Here is a 25,156-nt window from a genome sequence, read left to right as displayed (position 1 = left end):
AGATTATTTTTATCAATAACAACATAGTCATACAATATCTGAAAGTGGATATTCTTTCAACATAGACATTTGCCCCTTTTGAAGGCAACAAACACTACAACAATGGTCAAACACCTTGCTGTTGTATCTTGGATTATGAGCTTCAGATACAGAATCTGTTCCACTCATTACCTTCTGTCAAAAATACTCCTTGATACTCCCTGATATTGTTGTCTTCCTATTTCCCTAATCTGCTTTTAAAAAAGATTATGAATGTAACTGTTAACAGTGCTATCCCTCTGCAGTTATTGGCATCAGGTTCAATTTAAAGCTATATATTCTACATTATTTATTTTAATCTCAGCAATAAATTTCCATCAACCAGTATCCACAATCCTGTGACAATTCAGTCTTCTGCTGCTTTTTGATTTGCATTATTTACGAAAGTACCTTTGAATTCTTCACACTAGCACATACCTTTTCTGGTTCACTGCAGCTGTATCTAGCAGAGTACAAAACATCCATGTAACAATATTCACTACACAGGAAATTTAAATAATCCTTAAATCTCTGAAAAGCAGAAATGTTACCAGAGTTACATCATATCCAGTAAGTTATTAAATACTTCTGCAGTCACCAAGGTAAAAATTTTTGCCATATTGCTAAGACACCTCTTAAACAAGGAATAGTTCCTTAAAGGCAAATGCAGGAAGGTAAGGCAGATACTACTATGGGCCAATTTCACAGCTCAAGGTTTTAGAAGACCTAATGCACACCAGGATTGTTGAGCACCTTAAGGAACATAATGACAGTCAGCTTGGATTTTGGAAAGGGTTATCACCACAAGATGCAATATTTGAATTTGCTGCTAATATGATGGAGCCAAGGAATAAAAAAATTGATAGTCGGAATATTATGCTACCTACCAAAAGCACCTGACTGTGTCAGACACCAAATACTTTCACATAAAGCTACGTTATTAGCTATAAAAGGTGCAACCGGGATGTTGCTTGATCACATCCTTTTAACAGAAAGCAGAAAGTTGAACTGGATAGTGGAATACGTGTCTCATCATCATTGGAATAAGGTACCACATGCTCAGTGCCTCAGCACTCAATTCTAGGTCTGTTAGTTTTTATTAACAGTCTGTCTCTTTGTATAGAATATTGTAAATTTACCATCTTTGCTGATGACACTGCGGTACTTATCGATCATTCATCAGACAAACTTATGGGCAAATTAATAAGGTCTTTATGGATACTGCGATCTGATTTAACATAAATTGTCTTTTTGTTAAGTACTGTAAAAAAAGCTTTATTAAGTTTCACAGAACCTCTAAAAATAAATAAATAGGAAAAAACTAGGTTCTCCACAGGTGGATACTTCAAAATATCTGAGTTTACATACTAACAGCAAAATAAACTAGTCAATCCACAGCCTGTACTTGTGCTTTACACATTTTTTGCTCTTACAAACATACAGAACCTATTAAATTAAATTACTGTATTTATTTTCATGTCATTGTGCCATATGTAATCATCTTTTGAGGAAATCATCCACTGGCTAGAGACGTGCAAAATGCACAGAAATCAGTCTCAAGAACTGTGATTGGAATCCATCTTAGAAGAGTATGCATAAATCTCTTAAGGAGTCTGAAATCCTCAGTCTACTTTGAAATAAATATTCACCCTGAAATGTTTCAAAAGGAAAAAAACGAAGGTAGATTAGGGTTTAACACACCACTGACAGTGCAGTCATTAGAGATGGAGCATGAGCTTGGATTATGAATGGATGGAAAGGAAACCAGCAGCGGCTTTTTCAAAGGAACCATCTCAGCATTTACCTGCACCAGTTTATGGAAATCACAGAAAACATAAATCTGGATGGCCAGATACGGACTTGAACGGTCCTCCTCCTGAATACCAGTCCAGTATACTAACCACTGCACTACCTCATTCGGCAAGAAGAGGGGGGAAAAAAGGCCTCTTTTCAAACTGCCTATAGTATGTACCACAGTCATGATACTACAGGAAAACAAGGTACCCACTATGAGCACGCTAACAGAAAGGGATCAGTTTCAGTGGCTGTAAGATTTTTAATTCCCTGCCCCCTTCACAAATTAAGTGTCCAATAACAATCCTGCAACGGCCATTCTACACTACAAAAGAGTTCCTGAAGCACAATGTGTAATATACATTTACCTGTATCACTCAATACATACCCATTTCGTTATTAGTGTGTGTGCTTGTTTATTATTGTATTTAAATATTTCATATTTCTGTAATGGAACCTAAATGGCAGATACTTCAATATGAAACTGACCAGTACTATTTACATAATATCATAGAACATAAACACAACAAACTTGTAAAACTGACTCATTCCATATCCTATGATATATAGGGTGTTCCAGTGAAGTGTTACATGCCATTTAGGCAAACATTTCACACTCCTTGTGTATTACAAGGAAAGTTGAACAAGACAATAATATTAAGTAGGGAGTAAGTCATAGAACATGTATTGTGCACAGGTGTTTGTTATCATATGTGGAGACATTAAACAGGAGGTGTGGAATATGAGAAAATGGCAAGGTATGATGACAAATAAATATGGCTTCACCTGCCATGGTGTAGGTGAGGGAGGGGAGGGACAAGGGGGAGGGGCTGATTTCTATGTTTTGACATAGCAGCAGTTTGGCTGTGGGTTAACCATCAAAGAACAACCACACTCTCCAAGAATGAAAACAAAGACAGGATGGTTTTGTGACAAATGAAACATATTGTAATCTTGATTTTCAGGTTGAGTCTTCAAGGCATATCTCATACGTAAAGTCGGTGCTAGATTCTTGAGTCACACTAGTGATCTGTACACCCATTCAAGGAAATACAAGGTGTGTTCAAAAAGGAAGGTGACTTTATATTTTTATGAAAAAATATTTATTTATTCATTGACATTCATGCTATCCCCTTCAAAGTAATCCCCCTCAGATACAATACACTTGTGTCAATGCTTCTTCCAAGCCTCAAAGCCCTTCTCATAAGTGCTTTTTGCTACAGTCGAGTACTTCCAGTGATGCAGTTTTTATTTCCTCAATCATTGAAAATCTTCATCCTTTCAGAGGTCTCTTCAGTTTTGGGAGTTGGAAAAAGTTGCATGGGGCCAAATCTGGTGAATATGGTGTCTGAGGCATGTTTGTCATTTTGTTTTTGGCCAAAAAATATCTCACAAGCTACGATGAATGAGCAGGTGCATCGTTGTGATGCAAAAGCCATGACCTTATTTTTCCACAATTCTGGATGTTTTTGGCATATTGCTTCTCACAAACAGTGCATAACGCCAAGATAATACTCCTTACTGACCGTACGACCTTGAGGCAAAAATTTATGATGCACTACATCACAGTAATTGAGAAAAAACAGGGAGAAGAACTTTGACATTTGATCTACTTGTCGTGCTTTTTTCAGTCTTGGCTCTCCAGGATGCTTCCATTGGGATGATTGGGCTTTTGTTTCATCATAATAATCGTAAACCCATGTTTCATCACCAGTTATGACCCTTTTGAGCAAATCAGGATATCCATGCAATGGTTCTTCTGTTCAAAATTGAGAAGTTTTGGAACAAACCTCATTGACACGTCTGATACCCAAAACAACCAAAAAAATTACATGACATGAGCCGACCAAAATGCCAACATCCTCAGCAATTTCTCTGATGGTAATTCGATGATTTTCCAAAGCAATTTTCTTCACAGCTTCAATCTGTCAGTGATTTGCTGGGGTGTCCAGGGCAAGGTTTATCATTGGCACCTTCGCAACCATCTTGGAAGAGCTTGTACCACGTGTAAACATTTTTTTTTTATTATGTCATATGACGCTGTCAACATTTCAAGTGATTTCAGGCACTTGATTCCATTTTTCAAACAAAATCTTACGCAAATTCTTTACTCCATTTTTTATAATAATCAAAAATTGCCAAGCGCACTAAAACACATCTAACATTTTTATCTGTCAAAAAATGAAGTATGTTGTACACTTAAAACTGTGAAAATATGTTCAGGACATGTGTACCAACACAACAAAACAAAAAAGATTGATAATCAAATGTACATTGCCCATGCAATTTGAAAAGTCACTTTACTTTTTGAACAGTCCTCATATATGTTTGTAAAAGGAAAGTAGTGGGTGTGCTTTTTCATGGTATGAGTAGAAGTCATCTTCTTTTGCTCCAATAACAGCTGCAGAACATGTAGAAGTCAAACCTTTCCTTGGCTACATACGGTATTGATTAGCAGGACCTCTACTTCAAGAGAATCAGCTAGGTGACCGGATTAAAACAAAAACATCAGATGTTGTGTCCGTTGACAGATCTCATAAAGTGATCTAACTCAGCTTCAACACTTCACCAAGAGGAATGGTCAGTATTCAGGGACATCACAGGAATGATCATTTGAAGTAAAAAATTTCACATGGACATATGCCCTATCCCAAAAAGTTATGGAGATAGAACTATTTAATGTACATTGTTATTTATTTTCTGTATTATTTAATACAGCAACATTGTTTACAATATACCACAGTAAATAACTATTAGTCCTAGAAGAGAAACGGATAGCACTTGTTTGGTAGGAGATTCAATGCAATTTAATTTTGTATTGTTAGAGGTTGCTGTTTCTCAGTCATTTGAGAAAACACATGAAAGTGACATAAAATGTGTTCTTCCTCAGAAACCATTTGGAGCAGGGCATATTGCTGCTATGAAGTTTTTTGCTTCAAATGAGTGTTCACGTGATGTCCCTGAATACTGACAATTCTATATCAACATCTACATACATACTTCGCAAGCTACCATATGGTGCATGGCGGAGGGTGTCATGTACCACTACCTGTCATTTCCTCTCCTATTCCAATCACAAACAGAGTAAGGGAAAAATTGCTGTCTTCATGCCTCTGTAAGAACCATAATTTATCTTATCTTTGTGGCCCTTAAGAAAAATGTACAGTGACAACAGTATGATCATTCTGGAGTCAGCTTCAAATGTCGGTTCCCTAAATTTACTCAACAGTGTTCCACCAAAAGAATGCCGTCTTCCCTCCATGGATTTCCGCTTGAATTCATGAATCATTTCTGTAACACTCGCATTTTGATAGAATCTACCAGTAACAAATCTAGCACACCAATGCTGAACTGCTTCGATGTCTTCCTTTAATCCGATCTGGTGGGGATCCCTCACACTTTAACAGAACTCAATAATGGGTCACACTAGTGTCCTATATGCTGTCTCCTTTTATATGTGACCTATACTTTCCCAATAAACCAAAGTTGACTATTTGATTGCCTTATTATTGTCTTTACTTGGTTGTTCCATATCATATCACCCTGCAACATTACACTTAAATATTTTATAGATGTGACTGTGTCAAGTAATACACTACTAATGCTGTATTCGAACATTATAGGAATGTTTTCCTACTCATCTGCATTAAGTTATAATTTTCTACATTTAGTGGTACCTGCCATTCACTATGCCTATCAGAAATTCTATCTATGTCATCCTGTGGCCTCCTAGTCACTCAACATCATCATCTTCCCACACACCACACCATCATCAGCAAACAGCAACAGATTGTTGCTCACCCTGTTCGTCAGATCCTTTAGGTATCTCATATCGCACTTACTTGGGGCACTCCTCACAATACCCTTGTTCTGACCTTCATTAGCAGTCTGCAGCTCTGCAATGGTGCACCATGTCAAAAGCTTTCCCCCATGGACATCCTGTATTCATATCAGTAATCACCACAAAACAAAATAAACAAGTGAACAAAATCTCAAAATATTGAGCTAATATTTCACAGATTTCTTTGTTGGATAATGTTAGGTTTTCCATTATTTTTTCAACAACAGATATTGGGGGGATTAAACTTCGAGAGGTTATACCCAAAACTTAGTAGAAATCTCTGATTTTTTCCCTGAAAATCATTTTCAGTTTGACCAAGCTGATCATTATCATATGCATCTTTAATGTTTAACATCAATTCTGCTGCTTATAATCACACTTCTTTATATTTTAAAAACCATCTTTCCTTTTTCGTGGATAGCACTCTTGCCACACTTCCTTCTAGTATGACAATGTTTCTTCACATTATTGGTTCCACCATCCATGCTACTTGGGTCTCATAACCTGAACTGTTTCCTCAGCAACTGTGATCATACTGTACTTCATTTCCTTCTATGCCTGTTATTTGCTTATACTGTCAATTGCACTTATGAGTGAAAACTGGTAACATGGACATTTTATAAATATTTTCACTGAATATTAAACAATGGAAAATCTAGGTTGGAATGTAACAATACAGAGAAGGAAAGTTGCTACTCACCATATAGCAGATATGCTGAGTCGCGATAGGCACAATAAAAAGATTCACACACTCATAGCTTTCAACCATTAAGGCCTTTGTCAGCAGCACACACACACACACACACACACACACACACACACACACACACACACACACACACACGTTCACGCAAACGCAACTTGCACACACATCTGCAGTCTCAGAGAGCTGAAACTAAACTCACAGCTCTCTGAGTCTGCAGACGTGTGCGCGACTCAGCATCTCAGACATTTACTGAATATTATATAGTCAAGTTTACCACTGGAACACATGTCATGCAACTTAACCATAAGTATTATGTAGATAGCAAATACACATTGACAGGAAGAACTGCAGAAACTAATTATTATGTCACACATTTATAGATACAGTTTCCTCCCACAAAGACAAGAAAGTGCCTGAACATCAGACTTTCTTCCACTCTTCTCTAGAGATTGACAGCAAATGGGCATCATTACTTACACAAGATGTGGGAGATAGACTGTTGGTATATCAGAAAAAATTATGTGTATTTTAGGCACATCCTAGTGCACACAATGCTAATTACCTGTTTCTTATGGTGACTATCCCATGTCGTGGCTGGTGTTATCCTTAGAAAGTCATCAGGCAATGGTCCTACAAGTGGTGGTACCCAACCACGGAGTGAATGTAGTGGAGGTGTTGTAGACAATGTCAATGGCACTTCATCTCCAGAAGCTGGCCTCTGAGGGCTTCTGATGACAGACAACAATTCTTTTATATCAACTGTAAGTACTAAATGTCTAATGATGACATAATGCATTTCATAAAATTTCCAAGAAAAAAAGAGTATGCCTCTATGAATAAAATGAAGCAATGAAAATAGAAAACTGCAATTGGAAGGATAGTTCAGTATTTACTTATTTATGAAGCAAACAGCAACAATTTCTCACAACTCTTTATCACTGGGTCTACCACAGCCTTAATGAGAAGTTTCTCATAAAAAAAAAAAAAACAGTTTATATGAAAGGGGTGATATATAAGAATGGAAAAACAAAAACACAACACATTACCATGCCTAATACCATGTAGGAAACCCATTGGCACTCAAAACAGGTTACAGTTGTCTCCGGATGAACAAATACAAAGTACAGACACAGTATGGTTTTCAAGGGACTCTTATACAATTCTCCCTGTGAAACAGTGGCAATTTCAGGTATAAATGACGGAGTGGATAGCGATCATGCACCCTTCTCTCCAAAGTAGACCACAAAGGCTCAATAATATTGAGATCTGGTGACTGGTGTCCTGAGGAGATGCAGCAACTCATCTTCCTGTTCACACCACCAGTCATGGACAATGCGAGCTGCGTGAAAAGGGGGCCTGTTGTCTTGGAATAGAGCATCGCCACTGAGGAACAAATACAGTACCATCAGATGGATCTCATCAGCCAAAATGGTGACATAATCCTTGGCAGTACTGCAAGCTTGCAGAGTAACCACAGTGCAGATAGAATAACATGATACAGCTGCCCAAATCATCACTGAACCCACACCATGTTTCACACTTGGGACACAAATTCTACAAGAAGCTGGAAACTGTGAAACAAGAAGCATCCTACCAAATGGCTTTCTTCCATTGCTCCACATTCCAAGTTTTATGGCCTTGGCAGCACATTTTCCTGTTACAGCCAGTTGCATCATTAATATGTGGTTTTGGAATTCCAGCTCAGTCTGCAATTCCCAGCTTATAAAGCTCCCTGCTTGTTGTTTTGGTTCTGACAGCTCCCAAGTGTGGCATTCAGTTCTGCAGTAACTTTTGCAGGCACAGTCCTACTATTTTTCATCACAATTCTCTTCAATGGTCATCTGTCACCTCACTCAATAGCCACTTCCAACTGCAATGTGACTTCGCAGACAATGTTTTTCCACTTCCCCTGCATGCGGTATAAATCTTCGGTATTGTGTTTCTTGGAACACCAAAACACTCTGGCTGCCTTGTTTAGAGAAGCATCCCCCATACAAACATAAACAATTTGCCCACGTTTGAATTCAATGAGCTCTGACATAATGCATTCACAACTACACAGAACACTCTTTTAACCATGAATGACACTTATAATGTATAATGGCACAAGTGGCATATGTGGTCAAATACAATGGTGCAACCTGCAGGCTTGGTTATCTTCTGTACTGATGTTCAAGTATGCATTTGTCACAAAGTTTCCATATTTTCTGGAATTCTTGTACGTAACTCATTTCTGCCACCAGATCGTACTAGTCACTTATGTAACTTTTGTTTAGTAATTAACTGACTCCCAAAAGGAATGACAGTGAATAAGGAGGTAGAATGCAATCACACACAGTTACAATTTAAGCATTCTTCAAACTCTTATCTGAAAATTACTGACTATGTGCAAATAATTTTAAAAAACGTATGCACTGATACCAGCTTAAAATTGCTCATGACAGCCCAACAGCAGTACTTTCACTATCAAAAGTCAGTAAATTAAGGCTATAAGTTGGTATCTGTATAAGATCCCCATATCTCCATTTCAATACTCTTTCTACATACACATGTGTACCCAGCAAACCATGGAACTGTTCACATCAGTACTTATCACTGTCCCAAATATTAAAATTCCACACTTTTCCACCCACACATGAAATCTAGGATGACTTAGTGAATTTTAAACCTCCATGAAAGATATTTTTATCACCATATTCTGTAAGAGAGCATGCATGTTTGAAGGAGCTTTAAGGAGAGTCACACATTCAGCACTAAAAATATGTTTCTTTGATATTCTAAGATTTTGACAAAATACCAGGCTTTTTCTTCAAAACTGCTAGTTCATGTTTCCCCTTTTTTTTTTTTTCATTTCTGTGAAAATCGAGTCTGTCTCTTACATACACTATGTACATGTGACTTAATCATACAGTCAAAAATTACTGAATTTTGGTGTGGCATGAAATGCACAAATTTACATCTCGATATGCTTATGTAGCTGAAAGCCTTAGCATCAGCTCGTTATTTAGATAAGATTTAATTTTATTACATTTTTTACTGGATAAAGTTCAGCACCTAAGTAACTATCATCTATGAAAAAGTCTGAGATTTCAACAAACACTGCGCATGAGGTCACTAACATATAACACAGTAAGCAATTTCCGGGATTTTATCCAGAATTACTGCTATGTCTGTGTATGACTCACCAGAATAATAATCTGTATGTGTTCTGTCCAGCTGTGGTGTAACTACAAGGGTTGGAACTTCAATAGTGGCAACTATTTATTTACAGCTCGTACAAAATAGATATGTGTTTCAAAGTTCTACTGACCTTCAAAGTAGTCACCAGCATTGTGTATAACCCACTGACAGTGATGTGGAAGTCATAGAATACTCTTAGCAGTGCCAGTTGTGTTGACAGTTTGAGCGGCGCAGTCTATTGCCCAACATATTTGTAGCAGTTCTGAAGCAAATGTTGTTAAGTGTTTGCTTCAGTTTAGAAACTGAGTTGATCTTACAAGGGCTTAAGGAAGGGAGTGCAGTAGGTGGTACAGCACTTAGTAGCCCCATCAGTCAAACAAATCAGTAAAAGCTTACACTGTACGTGCTTGAGGAATGCCCTGCAAAATGATGGTCAGGTCCTGCAGAAAATGTCATCACTTCTGTCTCTATGTTGTTCATTATTGGAACACAACCTATGACCAGCTTAGAGACAGAAGTGATAACACTTTCTGCAGGACCTGACCATCATTTTGCAGGACAATGCTCAAGCATGTACAGTGCAAGCTGTTACTGATTTGTTTGACTGATGGGGCTGCTAAGTGCTATACCACCTACTGCACTCCCCTGACTTAAGCCCTCATAAGTTCAACTCGATTTCTAAACTGCAGGAAACACTTCAAGGCATTCGCTTCAGAACTGCTACAAATTCATCAGGCAATAGACTGAGTTGCTCAGACTGTCGACACAACTGGCACTGCTAAGAGTATCCTACGACTTCTGAATCACTGGCAATGGGTTATACACAGTGCTGGTGACTACTTTGAAGGTGAGTAAAGCTTTGAAACATGTATCTATTTTGTAAGAGCTGTAAATAAATAGTTGCCACTATTGCCCTCTTACATATCTTGCAAGAATGTGCTGTATTTACATGTCACTGCAGGAATGATCAAAAACATTTGAAAAGTGAAGACACTGAACTGGCCACGTAACCTTTATCCATGGGTTCTAGCATATCATGTGGATAGAATGGACAGTGTTTTACACTATTGCTGTTTTTGGAATCCCCGCTGAAAGTCAAGAAACCCACTATGTTAAAACTGAACATGGATTACAGATAGAGGCCTCTCTCTCTCTCTCTCTCTCTCTCTCTCTCTCTCTCTCTCTCTCTCCCTCTCTCTTTCTTTCTTACCATTTGCTGCAATAAAAGGAGTCCATTATTTTACTATCTCTCTTCATTTGACAGTATTACCAACAGTATGGATTGCACTCACTGTAAAAATATGCTGAGTTGCAGACAGACACAACAAAAAAAGCTGTTGTATATCGAGTTTTCGGCCTAAGTCTTCTTCAGAAAAGAAAACACATACACACATTCACACAAGGTAGCACATCTCACACACATGCGACCACTATCTCTGGCTGTTCTAGCCATAATATTCTAACCTGGTCTCTTCTATTTGACTTGGTTGTTGATATTTTCATGTTTTAAACCAACATCATGAATGTCCGCAGTAAACAACAATACACACAATACAGAAAGGTAATTATATGAATCTGTTATGTTGTGACATTTCTTCCAATTACAGGGAACAGATCCCTGATAAACAGATCTGCGGAATATAATAATGAACAAGAACTGAATTTACTGTATATTATAGTTCAAAGGGTCTTCATTTGTTTTTAACAGACTGATAGTATTGATCTATGTAATTTTTGCAATGTCAACAATATTCCTTAATTTTCCTTTGTGAATGAACACAATTGTGCTAAGTATTCTATCTTTCAATTTGCCGATTTTTATGGTTTCGTACCTGAGCCAGGAAAAACAGAACCCTTATAGAACCGCTTTGCTCTCCATCAGTCTGTCTGTCTGTGCGTCTGTCTGTTAATACCCCTTTTCCTCAGGAACAGATACAGGTATTAAGTTGAACTTTATGTTGAATACTAAGGTCAATCATCCACGGGGGATGCAAAAAAAATATGCTTCTTAGTCAATGCAATCAAAAGGTACAGCCACATATGTCATACTCCGATAATCGCAAACTCACTCATTAATACCTACAGATGAATTATGTATATACATAATGGGTCTGGTGGTCTAACAAAGCACCTGTCTGGAAACTGAGATGTCGTGGGGTCGAATCTTCGTTGGACCACAGATTTTTCAGTCTTTGTTTTAACCAACCCTTCACCTAATAACAATTATTATTATTATCATCATCATCATCATCATCATCATCATCTATATATACAATTAAGTTTATACAGAACACTCAGAGTGGGAGTCCTATTCGCACTTGTCCTGTTTCTCTACCCCCCCCCCCCCCCCCCCCCCCCGATAAATCTGAAATTTCTGAGCACTGAAATGATGTCACTGATAGACTTAACCTACAATCAAAATATTTCATTGTTTTGGAAGAGAGTGTGTGATAGGATTTTACTATTGTATTTGATTACTATATGTTGCACCCACTGCAGAAAGTTACTTCTACTAACAGCAAACAGTTTATTTTGAACCTACTGTGCATCAATTACTGCCTTATAAGGCACTTTTTAGTGTTCTTTATGTATTTGGGGGTTCTTATTTTCTACTAGGTATATATTTCTGTGGAGTCTGGGCTAATATTTTTTCTGAACTTAATATTATTTTGTCTACATGTTCCTTGCTTGAATTAAATGTTTCTAACTACTGTCCAAGATATGACAGTTATGAGAACACAGTATATTGTGAAAGAATGGTGACTGCTTCTTCCAATGATTTCCTGAGATTTACAGGGTTATTCCAAGTTAAAATTTCAAATTTCCCTGGAACAATTACTATTCTATTACTGCTTCCCTTGGCTAAAAATGATTTCTTTTATTTTTTCCATGTCATTTATAAGTGATCATTCGTAACTCAGTTATGATTTACAATATTTACCAACAATTACGTAAGGTTGTGCTCTCACAGTACATTTTATCGTTACTATCATCCGTCGCCATGCCTTGCTACTGTGAAAAACCACTAGTATATGAGAAAGCCCCACAAGGAAACTTTTTGAACTATTGCCACTGAAATCTAATACCAACATACTTTCATAGAAAAGATGTATCATGTTTGAAACTGGACACATTTCACACAAAGAATATTGTTCACTTGAAACACAACACTGTGAAAATTGCAGCAAAGTAATACTTTGCACTGAAATTAGTAAAAAAGAACTGAAGCCTGAATATTCATTGCTGACCTATAAAACACACATGCCCAAGTATAGATCCATATTTATATTTTTAATAGACTTCAAAATCCACATTTCTCTATATGCAAATGACAAATTCACAGTTATGTGACAAATTCTTATATGCACATTACACTTCATCCCACTCACTTAGGAACATGCAATGGAGAACAGATGTGGAGTCCGAGAACCTATGAACAATAATAAAGATTCCCGAGGTTGACAAGTGTGCCAGAGGTAGCCAATTTCAAGCAACAAACATTACAATAGTTCAGTGCCCTAATTCACCTTTCTTTATTCAACTCAACAACTACTTGTTCCAGAAAACAGAATATCAAAGTGATTTTTAACAGAATAACTCAGGACATTTCTTTCTATCAATAAGTAGTTCAACTAGGATCTCTCAGAATTCCTTGAATCTTCCAAATTTCCTAATATTTCCTTGGAATTTTCCAGTACATTTGATTTCCCTGTGAATTCCAATTTTCAGGTTTCCTAGACAATTCGCCACCCCGTTGTTGTTAAATATATGTACATTTATGTTTCATATGTGAATGAGACAATTCATGGAGCATCCAGTGTTCAACAAAGACAGAAATGTAGCTGAGACACAGCTCAAGAACAACCACTTGTTCAGCCTAAATGACTAGCTTTTAAATTTATTCCACATGTATATGGTGAAGCACCACCCATTGCCAGCAAAGACTGGAGTCACCCCCCCCCCCCCCCCCCACCCACCCACCCACACACACACCTATGTTTCTGCTTACTGTAGTTCCAACACCCTTACATCTATGAAGCAATGCCATGTGGATATAACACAGGCTGTATGATCCCTTTCATGGCACACACAGCAGAAGACAGCAAGTAGATCAGGTTTAGGATACTTCCTATAGCATGCAGCTATGGTCTGCAAAATTTAAGCTCAAGGAAAAAACTATGCGTTAGAAAGATTTCTATGTAAGGCTACGAATTCAGGGTGAATTTAAGACAACTTTAATTAAAGTGAATAGTAAAGTAAATAAGATGTATGGATAGGATGCAAAACGTTTTGTACACCTGAAACTGTTACTTTTTCAATGCTGAGTCATACATATTTTATAACTTTATATAGAGGGTCCCCATAACAAACAAAAACATTTCTACAACAAAAATACCTGATCCTTCTAATGAAACAAAAATAAGGCAAAATAAGTGACCATATTCAGCAATATGATATCGTAGCATGCATGAATATAACTAAAAACATTTGATACTACATTTACATATTAATAATTCCAACAATACTCACAAATTACTGCTGAAGTTCAGTATAAACTGTAACAAACAGCTTTCCTACAAAACTACATTCAATAGACTTTGTCTGTCCAAAAATTACTGAGATCACATAATGGTTGAAAAAAAGCCACAACTGATTTTTTTCCCACAAAAGTTGTGAATGAATCAGCCTTAGAATGTTAACATTGTAAGGTACACAGAAAGTTGTTTTCCTTCATTTACAAACTCTTCAAACCACTGTGAAGTATGTGGCAGAGAGTACTTCCCACTGTATCAGTTATTAGAGCTGGTTCTTGTTCCGCTCACATACGGAGCACAGTAAGAGTGAACACTTAAGTGCCTCCCAGCACAATGTATTAGTCTAATCTTGTCTTCGTGATACCTATTTGAGTAATGCGTAGGGGGATTTAGTATGTTCCTAAATTCCTCACTTAAATCTGGTTCTTGGAACTTCATAACTAAGCTTTCACAGCATAGTTTGCATCATGCTGTTAGTTCACTTTCTTCAACTTCTCCCCAACACACTACCATGGGTGAAACAAACATGTGATCATTCATGCTGCCCTTCTCTGTATATACGCTATATGCCCAGTTACACCTATTTGATACAGGTCCCATACACTTGAGCAATAGTCTAAAATGGGTTGCATGAGCATTTCATAAGCAATCTCCTTCCTGGACTAATTGCTTTCACCTAATATGTCACCAGCTTCACCTACAACTGAGCTTATGTGATCATTACATTTCATATTCCTACAAATTATAACACCCAGGTATTAATATAGTTGACTGACCTAACAGAAATATCTCACTTACATTACTAACATTTATGACAAGGATACATTGTCACCCACCATAAATTGATATACTGAGTTGCAGTCAGTCATTTGTTACACAGTGAGCTTTTGGCCAAAGCCTGCTTCAGAAAAGAAAGAAAACACACACACACACACACACACACACACACACACACATTCACGCAAGCAGGCACACCTCACACTCACGCGACCGCTTTCACCACCCACTCTGGGTAGACTGGATTTTCCATTGTTTCATTTATATTACTACTAATTTCAATTTTTTCTGTGTTAAATTTTGCCAAAACAGTTGTAGAGCTCACCTGAGATATTGGAGCACTCCAGTGAAATCCTAAAACCTAGAATTCTCTTTTATCTTCAGCTGAAATTTTGCACAGCTTACTTTTAATCTGTGGGGAACATCTGTACAAAATTTCATTTGGTTAGAGATGATGAGGTGGGAACCATTGGTGTGTAATGACCCTGCAGTGACATAAAAAGATTTGCCAGAGAAAAAATCCACAGTGGGTGGATGAAAATCAAGTTTTGAGGGACAAGCAACAAAGAACAAGACAGAAAAACATTAGCATTGAGAAAAGGGCGTTAAGAGGATCATATGTCCTTTAAAGAATGAAACATTTTAATAAGCCCAGTAAATAAAAATGATTTAAAGGGCAAGAGGATACAGAGGGCAAACTACTCAAATTGAGCAGACACATAGCCAAAAGAATGGATTTCTTTGTTGAACAGAAAAACTAACATGAAGATTTAGATTTGAAGAAATGAAAAAGGACCTGGATATTAGATTTAAAATAGTGAAAGAGGACATTGATACTAGACTTATAACAGTAAATAGTGAAAGATTAAAGGAATACAAAGACACTAGGTTTGTTGAAGTAGATAAGTGATTGCAAGAAAATGCATGACAAGATGTCACACTTACTGCAGCCCCTGAAAGTCTTGCATGACTTGACAATCAAAATTCACTCATGAATCCAGGACAAGAAATTGATAGGTTAAAAATTTTTTTTAATTTTTTTTTTTTACACTCGCCAACAGACATCGATATGGATGTGGATGAGCTGGTGTAGGTAGCACAGTGGAATAGTGCAGAATGCTGTCACTGAGATCCTGCAAGAAGTGTACTATGGACAGACTCCTGAACCAGGAATTTACCTGCCAGTGGCAATAGACCTGGCCCAGCAGTTCTTACACAGACATCAACTACCTTAGAACACACCTAGGCCTTGTGCTGTGCTCTGTTTTCTATGTATTTGGTTTGTATGTCACTTGCGCTGATCCTACTGTGTTTTTCTCTGCACTCGTCTCTATGCAGTGCTTGGATTCTAACTCCCACAAAGATTGACTGGCATATCGAGTTTCATTTCCCTCTTCCAAGGTTCTGCTTCCAGGCTTTGTAGATGGGTCACCGTCGGCTAGTATAGTTTTATATGTGCTGACCTTGATTGCTGTACAGTGTTGCCATGTCTGTGGAGATACAGAAGTGGCAATGTAGAACATTCTTACATGTACACCACTTTTCCTTTTTTAGAATTAAATTGTAACGAACATGAACGCAACATTTTTGCACTGGCAGGAGTGTGTCTCCAGGAGCAGCATCAAAAGTTGCAGCAGGAGCAGATGCAGGAACAGCTCAAACAGAACGTGGAATTGTTTTGTGCTCACAACACACTACTTGCTGGCCAAAGCACCTGCCGTTAAGTTTCCCCACCAACCCTCCACTTCCCCCAATGCCGTTCACCAGTTTCAACGAGAGGATGTTCTGTCTGAAAACTGGCATATGACAAAGTTACATATATTGAACAAACAGCCCTGATGCCACGTGGGGTGAGCCAGGCAGCCTCGCGTTCCAATGAGCCACCACCTGTAGATGCCACTGATGATTCGTGTATAGTGATGTCATGGCTCTGCCTGCCTCAGTCATGTTGGCCTCAGCGGGTACTAATCAAAGTGTCATAATCTCCTCTTGCATCATTTTTCTAATTCTCGGCACCATTCACTTTCCACACCTGTTTCTGCTCAACGGGCATACCAGCAGTTCTACCCTGATTGCCATTTGGCACATATTATTTGACAGGACTGCCCACACACTGATGCCTTGTGGGGGGGGTACGCTGTAAAGTAGGCAATTTTGGCAACAGTTTGCGATGGTCGGGAAGCTGCAGGACAGATGATAGAGATGCCAGTGTTTTCCCTGGACTCAAAGACTGCCCCAACTGCTCACAAGCACCGTCCACTGTATACTGCTAGGTTTTTATTAATTTATTTACTTATTATTTATTTCATTACTGTTTTTTAGCCTGACCTGATTAGGATCTTTACAAAACATTTATAATAAGAAATGACACTAATAATAATAATAATAATAATAATAATAATATAAGGTGTACAACTTTGCTTCTGCCATTTGCCGATAGGTGGCGACAACGGTGAGTAGCGGTCGAAAGAAACAGATTGCAGATGTCAGGCAGTTAGTTTGGACCTCGGTCAACATAACCTAATTCAAACATTAATCAATTTGTGTCTGCATCATAAAGTTGTTCATGATTGAAAATGTCAGTTTATGATCCTAATTCTTGTCATTTGCAGGAGGTGTTACTGTTTTGTTTCAATATGAAGAAAACAGCAGCTGAGTCTCATCGAATGCTCTCAAGTACATATGTTAAGGAGGCTATTAGTGAAAGAATGTGTCATGATTGGTTTCAATGCTCCAAGAGCGGTGATTTTAATGTCGTTGACTGGCGTACTGATGGAAGAGAGAATGTTTTCAAAGATGCAGAATTGCAGACATTGCTGTGTGAAGACACGTGTCAAACTCGAGAAGAATTGGCACGACTAGTGAGAGCGACACAGCAAGCCATTTCAAAATGTCTCAAGGCTATGGGCATGATTCAGAAAGAAGCAACTTGGGTCCCACGTGAGCTGAAACCAAGAGATGTCGAACGCGTTTGTGTGTTTGTGACCAGTTGCTTCAGAGGCGAAAACGAAAGGGATTTCTGCATCGCATTGTGACCGCGGACGAAAAATGGGTTCATTATAATAACCCTAAATGCAAAAAATCATGGGGATATCCCAGCCATGCTTCCACGTCAATCACCAAACCAAATATTCATGGCTCCAAGATCATGCTCTGCATTTGAAGGGACCAGCTCGACTTCATGTACTATGAGGTGTTCAAACCAAGTGAATCAATCACAGGTGCTCGTTATCGAATGCAATTAATGCATTTGAGCAGAGCATTAAAAGACAAATGGCCACAACACAGCGAGAGGCACGATAAAGTGATTTTACAGCAAGACAACACTCGACCCTACGTTGCAAAAGAGGTCAAAACATACTTGCAAACATTAAAATGAGAAGTCCTATCCCACCTGCTGTATTCTCCAAACATTGCTCCCTCTGACTATCACCTGTTTAGATTAATGGTGCATGGCCTGGCTGACCAACACTTCTGATATCATGAAGAAGTCACCAATTGGAATGATTCGTGGATTGCTCCAAAAGATGAACAATTCGTACACTGCCCGAAAGATGGGAGAAGGTAATGGCCAGTGATGGAAAATACTTTGAATGATACATGTGTAAGCAATTTGTTTCATTAAAGCCTAAAATGTTGGGGAAAAAATGGCAGAAGCAAAGTTGTACACCTTGTAGTAGTAGTAGTAGTAGTAGTAGTAGTAGTAATAATAATAATAATAATAATAATAATAATTGGCATTTAGAATTATATAATTAGATTAGTACATTAGAAGGCATGTTTAGTATTATTAAAATCAGAAAAAATACAGAAAGAGAAGATTGAAATGACAATGACAGTGGCAGTGGTTATTATGACAGAACACACTATAAATGTAGAACTTCACTGCCAAGAGGTAGAGAATAAATAGTGGTGGAGGGCAACTGACAAGAGTGAGGTGCAGGAATATAGAAGAGATGGATACTGTGATAGAAGGTGGACCATTAACTGCCTTTTGAAGTTTGGAATGAATTTAATTTCTCTGATGTTTTAAGGAAGGTTGTTCCACGACTAGGTTCTGATACATAAAATGATTTGGAGAACATCACAGCACTACGTGATGATACAGAGAGGATTTTACTTTGTTGAAATAAGTATTTCTGCTATGCTGTTCAGACAGTAGTGTGCCAGTTGAAGACAAATAAGAGTGAGTGTATTGATTCAGAAGACCATGGAACAAACAGAGTATGATAATCTCTACCCTTATGAGCATGTACATAGCCACGATAACTGTTCATATCGCAGGAGTGATATGGTCCAAAAAGCATACATCACAATGTATCTTACACAAGCATTCATCACCAGTTCCAGCCCAAGTGAGTTTCTGTACCAAAGTCCTTTGAGAATAGTATCACCATAGTCAAGTATATGGAGGATTATTGCCTCTACAAGCTTCTTTTTAAGCTCGAAAGAAAATACTTTTTTATATTTCTATAGCATATGAAGTGATGAGAGCACCTTTTGACAGACTGTAGTTCCGTATTCAGTCCAGTCTAACTGATGGTTCAGAATGATCCCTAAGTTCTTTGCAGTAGAGGAAAAGGTCATTTCTGTGCCATTCAGTATTATTGGTGGAACAGTCTCTGAACCAAGAGGAAATAAGTCTTTTGTGAGTGACTAAGTTTGCTTGCATTTTGGATGCTGAACATCTGCGCACAGATTTGTTGGACTTCGCACAGATTTGTTGGACTTGCACTTAATGGGTTGGTGCACAAGTGCACAGTGTTTTTCTGTAAGTTTATAGACACAGCAGACACACATAACTAAGACTTCAATCACCACTAATACATTCTCTTTTGCTATTTATTGCTGTTTGCCAATCCTGCAGTAAATTTTCGATTCCGCAACTGTAGAAATAACTTGGTTTTGAGGTGAAAAACTCATTGAGCCACATTTAAAGCTCATTTTCATCCGGAAAGGAAGTTGGTGAAGATTGTTCAACAGAGACGAGAAAAGGTGAAAACCTGAGTGTGCAAGACTACATGAATAAAATAGGTGCAGAATGACTTCCCATACCAGTTCCCATACAGTACATTTTGTCAGTCTAGCAGAAAGCGAACAGGCGTTACTGTGGAAAAACAGTACTTTATGGAGTGTACCTGGTCATTATTCTCAAACTGCATCTGCAAGACATCTCATTTGTTGACAATAAATGTTAGCAGTGATGGTTACACCTCAGACAGGCAATTTGTCATGCACCACACTATCGCTGTTCCACCAGATGCATAACATGATCTTTTGTGGATGTGGGCGGCAGGTCTTTACACGGGGAGTTGCTGCTTTGTTTGGGTTCAATCATTTCTTTATTTGCTTTACGTTGGCATAAAGGCCCTATTTCTTGTTGCCAGTAACAACAGAGTAAATGAATGGTCAGTGTTGTTCATGAGCCAATTGGTGACAAATAAGCAGAGCTGTGCCTTTGGCCACCCATTGATTTTTGTGATTTTGGCTTAGAGCATGCAGTACCCATACAACTGATTTTTGAACCATTCCCACAATGGTGAAATGACCACAGTTCATCACATTTACTAGTTCTCGAGTTCAATGATGTGGATGATTGTGGATTAGTGTGTTTAAATAATTCTCATCAAATCCCGAGGGTCTTCCTGAATGTGAAGACTCACTAATGTCAAAATGGTCATCCTTAAAAGAAGAAAACCATTTTTTGCCATGCTCTGTCCAATGGCCCTATCCCCATAGACAGTGCAAATGTTTATGCCTGCATCCACTATTGTTACCCCTCTACTGAACTCAGACACAAGAACATGTCGAAAACATTCTGATTTCTCCACTTCGCACTCCATTTCCTAGCATCCATAGCTCCACTCACTATCTCCAAATGACAATATGTAAACTCAAACAGCAACAGTGAATTATAAATAAAAATAATTGATAGTTAAACCCATAGCAAACTGCAATACCAACACACAACACACAAAAAAGCTGTGAACCAATACACCAACCTAATAAAATTAATAGAATGTCATCAGTGTGTAGCTAATATTTGCAGAGGGAGAGAATAGTTGACATATCATTAGCATGTAATGAGAAGAGTAATGAGTCCAATGTTGATCCTTTTGGGATTCCTGATTCTACATCCTTCCCCTGTGAAATTTTGGTTTCAATCATTACACACCATTGGCAAAATGTAAGGTGTCAGTGGAACCATTGCATAGTACTTTAAGGAAAATTTTGACTTTTAAGTTCTGCAAGAAAAATGTCAAAGTAGAACGAGTAAAAAACTTTGCTGAAATCCAAAACACATACAATAGTCACCTGTTGTTTGTCCATAGCTTGTTTCAGTTCTTAGTCCATTTTATGTTGTTTTTCCTTAGCTTGTTTCAATTTGTCAGTCAATTTTATACTATTTATTATTTTATGTTAAATAATTAGTGAGCTGTTCATGAATTGTAGACTCTACAGCCTTGGATAACGTTGGCAGAACACAAATGAGCCTGTAATTGGAACTTTGTTTCACAGATTCCTTATTGGGTAATGTATTTATGAGTCCCTGCTAGCAGGCTGTTGGGAAAAGGATAGAGGTCAGAGAATGGTTAAAGACTCAGTTATTTTGGACAATAATGGATTGATGAAAAAAATTAAAATTTGCACTGTACCAAATTCATACAGCTGACATCATGACTGCATTAGGGCTTTACGACTGAAGGAAAATTTTTCATTTATACGAACAATTGGTGGTTTGTATCCTTGTGATTTGGTGAAGTAAAGATATCAGTGAGACAAAATACTCACTTAGGACCTCAACATGAACTAAAGATTCAACTGCAGATTTTAGTTTGCCTATTCCTAAATTTCATAAATTTATCCACAGGATGGTGGGTATGTGAAAGTCCTGTTAGTGGATGAGCATACCTGAGTTTTGCATACCTAACACACTAGCTGGAGGTGTTGGTTGTGGATAGATGGCCATTTTTCAGGTAGGTGGAGCAGCAGTCAACATAGTTAACTGAGATACGAACAGGATCTTTGGCAGCCTTGTTTTGCAACAGCCACTACACTAAGTTTTGAATTATAGTAAACAGTGTATTCCTTTGAGGGAGCAATTCTCCATCTCTGAGTTCTATATGAGTGTCAAACAACATTTGCAGTTAGTTCACTGTGGGCACAAAATATTTTTAGGTTAGATGCCTTTTCTGTTTTTGGCTTCCAGATGGTTGACAAAGCATATTTGGTGACTCAATCATTTCCTTTTCAAGATTTGGGCTGTTTACTGCAGTTGTATGGACCAGCTGTTTGAAAATACTTTAGTTGGGGCAGAAAATTTCGAGGTACACATCTCCCTTAAGCAGTCTACAATACCTGAAATTTGTACCCCTGCCCCATCCCCTTTTTTTTACACTACAAGGACAAGGACCTCAGAGTCATTTTTCCTATTTTGTTGAATCCCAGGGCCAGCCCTATGGTGTTGATTCAGAAGCCAGGTGGCCCTGTGCATTGGGACAATACAAATAGCTGCAAAGTACAGTAAGGAATGAGCTGCACCAGGAGCCCTGGCCACCGGCTCCAGGCACGCAGTCACCACAGGGTGGCACCCCGTGATGCACATACCTCAGTGGTTGCTACCCTTATGGTGGCAGTCTGGAGTTACCGCTCATAGCCTGAATACCTCTAACATGTCAATGTCTGTGCTAAGTAGTAAATCCAAATGATTGTTGGATACAAAACCACGTGCTACGCATCACATACAATTCCATGGCCAGCCAAGTTTTCGTCATTATTGTAAGGGGGTCAGTATTTATCACACATAGGCTCAAGCAACACATACTTGCAGTTGCTGGTGGATGCCACTTCTCAAAATTTCTTAGTGCTGAACACTGACTTTTGGTATATGTAATATACAGGATAAGGCAGCTAAGACAGGGTAGCCCAAAAATATCTGAAAGAGTCTGCCAGAAAAATGTATACACACTTAAGGAATGAAAATTATTTCTTATGTGTTTATTTTACATTTAATAATTGATCACACATGTACAACCTCCAGTTTAGCACATGGTTACTTTAAATGTTCAAACTCTTCACCGTTAATGGTTACGCACATAACAGAACGACGAGCGGTCACCACAACTACGTCAGTCAATGTTACAGTGGAGATCACTGCACATGTCACAGTAATCTACTGGCAAAGTTCTTCCAGCCTGCATGGCTTACGTCGATAGACGTTATCTTTCACAGTTCCCCACAAGTAAAAGTCCTTAGGTATTAGATCTTAGAGGAACTCTTCATCAGCTGCATAAAGCGCACGTATACCTGGCAAAAATTATGTGCGTAACATTTACAGATACATTTACAGTGACAGTAGCATCAAAGAAAGAGAGTCCTACTACGACCATAGATGATAGTCCACACCACACATGAACCCCCAGTAGATTGAGCACTTTATCTACTTAAACATGTGGGTTTTCTGGTGCCCAGTTCACAATGCGATGCTGATTCACGGTTCCATTAAGTTTAAATTGTGCCTCGTCACTCCACACTACCTTAGTCACAAATTGTTCAACATCAGTTATCATTCACTGACACAATTCGCAAAATTGTATTCAGCAATCAGGATCATCATCATTAATCACATGTAGTAATCATGGAATGTAAACTTTCCATGTTGCAGCTTTCAGAATTCTTTGTACACTTGTACTGCTAACTCCAACTTCACGTGCACATTGTGAAGCAGACTTCTGTGGAGAATTAACACACGTTTCCAACACGAGAACTGACAAAGCAGAACTTGTAGCTGTACACTGTTTTCCTTACCTCCTTTTGTGAACATCACAAATTGTTCCACGCAATTCAAACTTGTCAATGATGTGTTTAATTGTTAGGTAGGTTGGCGGTTCTGTTTCAAACTCCCGCTGACATTGCTCTTCAATGGCATTATCAAACTTAAAAAACCGCTTCGCAATACATTTTTGTTGCTCGAATGTCAAATGTGCTCCAGCGATCTTGTTTTCTCAATATCGAGATGAAAGTAATAACATCTGTTGCGCCAAACACCATACTACAACACACTTGTAACTCAAATTGAATGACGATATTGATATCTCGATAGAGACTGACAAAGAGTGTATACATTTTTCTGTCGGACTCTGTATATTGAGATGCAGTTTTTGTCAAGTTATAATGGCCGATATGGCAAAGTTCCTGACATTTGCGAGTAATTTCAATTATGTATAGTCACCGAATTTTATTTACTTCTAATTTTCCTATATACTGTTACGTGTGGCATTTGAAAGAAGCTTCGAAGAGAACTTCAACAACATAATATGTATGGGAGGGACTTAATCAAATAGTATCAAAATAATAGTGCCGCAAACCATTGTCCCACTGCCAGGAGAAAAGCTACAACAAATGCCTGCCCTATTATACCACATGTAAGTAAACATATAACTCATATACTGTTCATGTGCTTATTCTTACGGCTGTCATACCAAGTGCCCAAAATGTTGACCTTGAACATTGCTACACAGTCTAAAGTCATTCTGGAGAAATAATACCGCACACTGAATTTCATCTGCATTTAACAAGAACACAGGCCCGTGTTGTAAGGCATTTCATGCCGTCAGTAGTCATCGGTGTTTCCTAATAGATCTCTTGTTTTATTTTCACCACAGATAAAAGTATAGAAGTGTTAAATTTGATGAGTGTGGAGACAATTTTGTGCTTCCTGAACAACTGTTGGGATGCTCTCCAAATGTTCTCTTACAAGGGTCTGTCATCACATGTGTGGCAGAGGAGGGACATTTACCATTCTGGTACCACAATGACTGCTTTCTGTCCAATGGAAAGTCTTTGAAAAACTGTGGCAACAGCATATCTGAAGAACTCTAGATATTTCACTGTATTTAGATTCCCATCTGTACAATAGGGACTAATGATGTAGGTTTTGAAAAACACACACCCAACACTGAGAGACCAAGAGTGTTGTTATTATCCACTTCTTTGAGTCAGTGTGGATTTTCAACTGAAATTTAGTGCATATTGCAAAGACTGACATCCCATGAAACTTCCTGGCAGATTGAAACTATGAGCCAGACTGAGACTCTTAAGTTATAACCTTTGCCTTTTGCAGGAAGGTCCCAGCAAACAGTTTCAATCTGCTAAGAAGTTTCAGATCAATGCATACTCCACTGCAGAGTGAAAATTTCAGTCTGGTGACATCCCATGGTTTGTAATCAGTTCTTCCTTAAACAAAATTCTGCATAAATATGTCACATCAATAACTTATTTTGCATCTTTTACAGACAACATTCA

The 25,156-nt window shown here is 38.1% G+C and overlaps 1 protein-coding gene across 1 annotated transcript in view; it reads right to left on the bottom strand.

The window, feature by feature from the left end:
• The window catches only part of LOC126273223 (CUE domain-containing protein 1), a 156,727-nt gene that overhangs the window by 102,686 nt on the left and 28,885 nt on the right, over positions 1-25,156 (bottom strand). Inside the window, exon 4 of the mRNA XM_049976770.1 lies at positions 6,922-7,087. Within this exon, the coding sequence (XP_049832727.1) occupies positions 6,922-7,087 (166 nt within the window). The remainder of the gene's footprint in view (positions 1-6,921; positions 7,088-25,156) is intronic.

The sequence above is a fragment of the Schistocerca gregaria genome, chromosome 1, assembly GCF_023897955.1.
Source record: "Schistocerca gregaria isolate iqSchGreg1 chromosome 1, iqSchGreg1.2, whole genome shotgun sequence".
Taxonomy (NCBI): domain Eukaryota; kingdom Metazoa; phylum Arthropoda; class Insecta; order Orthoptera; family Acrididae; genus Schistocerca; species Schistocerca gregaria.
This window is presented reverse-complemented; position numbering and strand designations above follow the sequence as displayed.